The sequence below is a fragment of the Pavona decussata genome, unplaced genomic scaffold (genome assembly GCF_977016875.1).
Source record: "Pavona decussata unplaced genomic scaffold, jaPavDecu1.1 SCAFFOLD_184, whole genome shotgun sequence".
In the NCBI taxonomy this organism is placed as follows: domain Eukaryota; kingdom Metazoa; phylum Cnidaria; class Anthozoa; order Scleractinia; family Agariciidae; genus Pavona; species Pavona decussata.
Window position 1 is genome coordinate 1,015,001 of NW_028145593.1, and position 7,500 is coordinate 1,022,500.

A 7,500-nucleotide genomic window follows, 5' to 3' on the forward strand; every position below is an offset into this window, starting at 1 on the left:
AAAAGGGCAGGAATTGGGCATGGCTCGGTCTCCGTCGAAAAATCCCTGGCTTGAAGTTCTACTGGGTTGATGGCACACCGATAGAAGGAAAGTACGACTCTTGGGGGCCTGGGGAACCAAACAACAGTGGAGGAAACGAGCATTGCGCCTACACTAATAGATTGGCAGGAAGGTGGAATGACTTCAGGTGCGAAAGAACCAGCACTCCGGGTCCTTCTGTTGTTTGCCAGAAGTGAGGCCTCGTGAGGCCATCCAGTCCACTCTTACTCGACCTGACTCGCATATAGGACTAGAGTAGAATAAACGTTAAGTGGTAATGTCATAGTAACTGAGTGGTCATTAAATGTCAAGTATATGTAGCCTATCAGGACGCTTTGTAAGAAGTCTTATTAGCCAATACATAGAAAATATAGGCAACTTTTCGTGTTAGTGATGTGAAAAAAAAATAAAACTGGTGTTGGGATCTTAATAACACAAAGTTTGATTATCTTACGCTCTTCCAAGAGGTTAATGAATTATGAAAAGCTATTTTAAAATTTTATACAACAACGATAACCCTGCGCACGTGATGCATATGAGAACCATTTACTAATGACCGTCAAGGAACCGGTATAATGATGACGTCACTCTTTGACCACGACCCAGAGTTTATTTTCAGCTGTACAGAACTTCAAAAACTGTGTTTTTTTTGTTACCGGCCGATTTAAAAAAGCAACTTTTTTCAATAAGCTAGAGATGTTCAATGAGAACTGCATTAATCGCCGTTGTAAGGTTAACAAGCGAAACATTTTGTTGTCATGTATACTGGATCCTGATGTATATGCCGACTATTCTCATCGGGGGGAAAGCATCCTCGGAAACCCAGGGGTGGATAGTCGGGACGAGGCGAAAATTTCATGAGCAAAATTGGAACTCAGTGTAGTTTATAAGACGCACGGGTTCGAAGAGCCCTTGGGATTATTTCTCTAACGGACCAGTTCCAGAACACTTTGGGCCAGTTATTTAAACTGAGTCTAACTTAGGCCCCAACTTAAGACAATCAGTTGGCCTCCAAATCTGATAATAAGTGGTTTATTTAAAGTAGATAAATAGTTTTCTGATCTGAGATGAAAGCCTTCTTGTTACCGTCGTTAGTAGACCATGTTTAGATATGATTGTTGGCAAAATTGAAAATGGCTTAGAACGTGGTTTGTTAAACACTGTCTAAACTGTCTTTTAATCACTGGCCCTTTAAGTCTATTTTTAGCGTCCGTCAAACGCCCGCTTCTAGTAATGCACATTTTCCTGTATTTTTTGTATTGGTCACCTAGCCCAGACCACTAGGTTTCGCTCGGTCAGTCTATGTCTATGATATGACTGCATGTGGCTACTACTTTATTTTTGTAGAATATTGCAGTAAAAAAAGCAACGTTGTATAAAATGTAGAGGGTAAAGGAATAGCTCTAGTCAATGCCAAAATTGTGAAAAAGGGGGTCTTCATTAGAACTGAATTTGTTGGTTAATATAAATTGGGACTAGGGTATGATCGGTTAGATTAGAGATTGTATGCTGGTTATTTGACAGGGTGGAAATTTGGCCAGCGTATTGTCCTGAGATAGTTTTTCTTCAATACGGTGTCTGCGAATTATGATTTCTTTTTTCCTTTTCGAATAATCCACATTATTCCACTTGAGGTACCGATTATTTGTCTCCTCTAACTTTATCTGTTCATTAAAAAACAACAAACGCAATTGTCAAAAATCTGAGACAACTTTTTTTAGTATAACGTGTTAAGAATGCAAAATCACTTGGAGTGACCATCGATGACAGACTTGATTGGAGTGGCCATATCGAGAAAGTAACAAAGAATGTCGCTTCTGGTATTGGGGCAATAAAACGAATAAGGAACCTTGTCCCTCAGGCGACCTTACAACTAATATATCAAGCTTTAAATTATTGCAACATTGTTTGGGGAAACTGTGGGATAACCTTACGGAAAAAGGTTCAAAAGCTACAAAACGGATCAGCCCGTGTTTTGACCAACTCAAGCTATGATGTAGATGCTGGTCACCTTTTCAAACTTCTAGGGTGGAAAAACCTAGCTTGCCAGCAACAATTTCAAAGAGCTACGATGGTTTACAGGTCTCTGCACGGGTTGGCTCCAAACTATCTTAGTCCTAAGCGAGAAGTCGCATATAACCTAAGGGACTCTGAAAATAAACTCAATGTTCCATTACCGCGCACAAACTATTACAAAAACAGCTTCAGCTGTAGTGGCGTCATTCTCTGGAACAGTCTTCCTTGTAACTTAAGGGAAGCAGAGTCCCTTGGGCAATTTAATCGATTACTCAAAGAACTGTAAGGCACGGCATTCGTGGAAAGCAGCTTTTTCTTTTTATTTAAATATTTTTATTATATTAGTATAAGCCTTTTTAAAGCTGACGAATTTTATACCGTGGATAAATAAAGATTATCAGCTATCAGCTATCAGAATCAAATGCGATCTTTATCGCTTTCTTCCGCTCATTTTCGGCGGGCCTGGAAGTTGATTTACACAGACATGCTTTCGCGAAAAACTTCCCAAATTTAAAAAACCTTTAAGTTTTTCATTTTTTAAAGGAATAATTCACAATCTGGAATTATTAAGCTTTCAGAAAATGTGCAGTTTGTATGGGTCTTTATTTTTTTAACACAAGCGCTAGAGCGGTCCGCGCGCGGACGGTCCTGAAGGGTGGCTGATACCTTAATGGGGACTAGGGTTGAATCGGTTAGATTAGAGATTGTATACTGGTCATTTGACAGGGTGGGCGACAGGGCAGGGAATTAACGCAAATAGAAAGGGGAAAAATAGGGGATAAAATTTAACATTTAGTTGAACAAATATAACTCAAACATTTTAGCAGCAAATCTTTCTTTGCGTACCTGGGACCGGTGCGGAACTTAACACTGTGTATATGGGCGGAAATAGCTCCGTGACAAAAATAGGCCTAAAAACTGACTATTAAAATGGTGCTTCTCTGATTGATTTTGTAAAATTGTGAATACACGGTGGAGATATATGGTACATCAACTATGGGTGAATAGCAAACTAAGTCAAATATCTGTCTTTGAACTTTCTTTCAAAACATTTTATTAATAATTTATATTATATAAACTTGAACATAACATTGAAAGAACAGTAAAAGCAATGTTTACGTGACATCTGTCAAGCTTTGGGACATGACAAAAACTGAACAATGACTCTTCTGCTTCTTGGACCTCTGAAAGGTCATTAAATGAAGATCATTGAGGTGTATAAACAAAAACTTGCAACTTTTTTGACAGGGCGAATTTGGTATACGCTGGAGGATTTCGGTTTTTTTACATAAGATCGTGTGGCTAAGAAATCCCGTGAATCAAGACACACAGATAAACAAACGATAAGCTTCCTTAATTGAAAACTTTTATCAGACAGACCTGTGTTCACGCCTGTAAAGCAAATTCGTTCAATTTTCGCCACGAGTAAAACCGGACTACGTGAAGGCGACCTATGCAAGCCGGAACTAGAGTCACTTTCAAGCACAATTTCTTGACGGTATTAAATGTTGACAATAAAATCTGCAATTCCACAGCGATGAATGGTGCCGGATCACTTGTAGACCTGGATCAGCAAATTATTTCAAATACAAAATACTGACGGCAGACTGATCCCAACGGCGGAGGTGACGAGCTTGACAGAATAAACAACAAAAATTTTTGCCCGACATTTCGGATTGCATTGTATTGCAAACCGAAATATCTGGTACAAATTAAATATTGAGCACGTTTTTCGAAAATTTCGCTAGCTATTTAAAATATCAGTGACAAATCGGTCAATTTAACATAAAGCACGGTAAAATTCAAACCCAACCCTTTAATTTTTGTAAAGTGGATTCGCAGGATCACACAAAAATTTCCGAGAAAGTCTACAGCTCTTGTGGTGATTTGTGATTTGTGATTTGATGTTTGTGATGTGCGATCGCACATGTTCCGCTTTGACACAATCTCGAACAGGAATTTCTTCGCTATTAACTCCCTGGTTTCCTCTGTTTAAGCAGCCGAGTGTTCCTTAGAAGTTGCTCTTTTGATTTACAGTATTGAAAACCTGTGTTTTCCTTCCAAGAACCACAAACTGCCACCTTGAATATTCACTAAGAGAGACGCAGCAGCCATTTTGAATTGAAATAAGACCTTCTGTGCGAATAAAGCCGACTGAGATCTCGTCAATCTTTCCTGGCGAACTCGACCCAACTTCTTTGAAATTCTACAATTCCGAAAGCTTCCGATTTACGGACTTACCGTCACAACACCATGGCATAGTGGCTACGCGTTCCCAGAAGGCAGAAGCCACAAAATAATCACCCCAAGTGCCTGAATACACTCAGTTTTTTTTTTATAAGAACCATTTTTATAAGAACGTTGAGGCTGAGATTAACCAAAATTTTAAGAACGTATTAAGAACATTCCTCAGGCTAAGAGTTGATTAAGAACGCTTTTTTTATTTTTTTTGCTAATCTGTATATAAAATCAAGGTAACAAATGTAAATTAACCAAAATACTTAAGCGGCGCATGTTTTGTACATGTACTAACATTAACAATTGTAACACTCATAATTAGTAGTTCTTATTTATAACAAGTATGAGCAAGCAACTTGATACCATATCTCAGCAGGCAATGCACTTGGATAGGTTTCCTGGTCACGTCCACATTCATTAACTGTAATGTACATGTAGTGTATACCAAGTAATTTAAAAACGCCTTAAGAACGTTTTCAGGCTCAAATCGCAAAAAAATATAAGAACGTTCAGCCTCAACTCCAAAATTAGACGTTCTTATAAAAAAAAAACTGAGTGTAACGCATCACCCTAAGTAACGCAAGGAATGGCAAACAAAAAAGTCACCTCATTCTCCGGTGACTAACTCTTTCCAACTAACTGTTAACTGATGAGGTATTCACTGTCACCGAGACAGGACGCTGCAACCGTTGTGCTAGTCATTGGCGTACGCGCAATGCGAAACCGAGTTAAGCATTTCCGATAACATAAACGTGATGTATAGACATCGTTGTATGGGAAATTGATCACTTGCTTTCTTTCTAAAAATAGTAAAAAAAAGCCGTGTATGTGGAAGTAAAAATGTGTTACCAAGACGCAGATCTGTCCATTTTAAACGAGTTGTTTCCCTAAAGAAGAATAAGGAATGCGAGAGAGACTTTTGAAACGAGAGGCGATAAAAGAGAGTCCACGGCCTTCCCTCTTCTTCTGTAAGGAAACAACACTGAAGTTCGCTTAAAATAGCACACCGTTCGAAAATTGCGTTTTTCGTTCGGTACGATGTTAGTGACTATGATTGCTTCATTTGCCTTGTTGTGTATTTAGTTTTACGTGTCAAAGGCGTTGGAGGTCCATTGTAATGACGTTTATGTCCACGATTGTTGCTTCGAATAATTTGATATCACAGATGTTAATTTGATCTAACCAGGGGAAAATAAATTTCCCCGCGCTTATTTGAATTTGGCTACGGAATTCTCTGACTGAAGAATGAAGCAACGAATGATCATCACCTTGCACTGGAAAAGCGGTTGACGGTGCCACCACAGGGAAGTTCTGTTGAGAATTGCTCGCCGAACGCTAATCATCTTGAAGAAGCAAGGTCGACCACACCAAATGTAAACTCTACGGAATTAATCGAAAATGAGCCTATTAATATTAGTGCATAACCCAACGGCGCTTCGTTATCCCTCGGGTAAGAATATAATGTTGATATACTAGCTTAATTCAATTAAGTGTGTTGGAGAGAGAAGTTCGTGATCAGGGTTTAGTAATGTTGTAAATACACAAAGTACTGATTAGGTTAGTGTGAACTTCAGTTTGAGTGTATTTGCTAACCAGTAAAGTTGTTTTCCCAAACAATTTTTGCCCTTTACTTTTAAATTGGACCTTTTTTCATCTTTAGCATAAAATAAGCTTTTTTAAAAGCTTATTTTAAAATGACTTAAGAGTCATTTTTAACTCGTAAATGCACGCATGCGCAATGAATGAGTTTTCGTGGAATTATTACTCGCTCGGTCGGTCCATCGTTCCGTCGTTACATCGATGAGTCGTAAACTTTCACCAAATGTGGCGTTCTCTCTCTTTTTCAATTAAGTGCCCGTAAGAATGGTTGAAGGTTACTCTCTCTTGTCATTGTGGGATCAAGTTTAAGTTGTCTAAATTTCAATCCCTGTGTTATGCATTTGCACTGATCCCATGCTTGGGTGTGGGGCTTTGTGAAGTGAAAAATACATTTTCCTTTTCACAGTCACAAGAAATTTAAACGTTGAGAAGAAGAAAACGAGTTTTGTTATTTCATTTCGTTAAAAAGGATCAGTTTCATTCGACAGCAACACGCTAAGGCTAACATTTTTTACCATTTGGGGGCAATTTCAATTATTCATTTCTGCCAAAAACAAATGTACGTAATGAATAGGCCCCTTTATCTCGGAAGGGTTTTGAAGGATTGAATTTAGCTGGCGCGGTTCCACAGACTTGAATCGTCTTCGTGTGTCGCAGAACACCAAGAAGTTGAAGAAATTAAACGGCTGATTCGTCGCGCTCCATCAAATCTTATCGAGTCAGGGATTTTCATCCTGCCGTTAGACCGTCACATGTTTCTGTTACAGTCGAACCTGTATATGACGGCCCTGTATTAAGCGGCCACCCTCTATTAAGCGGCCAGTTTTCAAAGTCCCGATTTTACGCTCATACAAACGCTGTATTTGTTACCTGTATTAGGCGGCCACCTCTATTAAGCGGCCGCGGCCACCCTGTAGCAGTCCTATGTTTGTCTTTCTTTGTTATTTTTACCTGTATTAAGCGGCCACCCTTGAATGGAAACTAAGCCATATGTTTTTTTGTGCGGTATTTATTGTGTTTAAAATGCGATCCATCATCACGATAATGAAATAACATGTACAAAGCTACTGTAAGCTGATACTCGGCCGTTTAGTATCGTTAACGCTTTTCAGATGTCCGCAATGTGCTGAAGTACAGTACCATTTCACGAACGCTAAAACAAGTTTGTTTTGAATATGCTTCACTCTTTAGCTAGAAATTCCTCTTTAATTAGCTTGTTCTTCAGCCATGTGATGGAGAATGAATCGCCTTCAAAGATCACTGTCAGATGCTATAGAACATGCAGAACAACTACATGCGTTTGCGCAGTACCATGGATAACAGGAATTGTCGCTGCCAGTGTCGACAGTTAACGACTTGCTCTACAAACAAAAGTTTCAAATGCCGAAGCGCCAAACGCACGTGTCCGACTTTTTTAAGTCGCCGTAATTCTTACTCTATTCCTATTTTAACTTGAAGAATTTTATTTTCTATTGTACTACTTTTAATTAGCAACATTTCCGTTATAACTCCACTTCGAACGTAACAACTATGAAATGACGGAATGAGTTATTTTATTGTGAACTGTAAGTCATAGAAATACAGTACTGTATACCGTAGAAGAGTAGA

General features: G+C 38.8%; 1 protein-coding gene across 2 annotated transcripts in view; it reads left to right on the plus strand.

Annotated features, from left to right (window-relative positions):
• LOC146462823 (CD209 antigen-like protein A) overlaps positions 1–1,166 on the plus strand; it is a 34,023-nt gene extending 32,857 nt beyond the window's left edge. For both annotated transcript variants that reach the window (XM_085085122.1, XM_085085121.1), the window contains exon 4: positions 1–1,166. This exon is cut by the window's left edge and continues 165 nt beyond it. In XM_085085122.1, the coding sequence (XP_084941248.1) occupies positions 1–236 (236 nt within the window). In that variant the 3' untranslated portion in view covers positions 237–1,166.
• Positions 1,167–7,500: the final 6,334 nt, after the last annotated feature.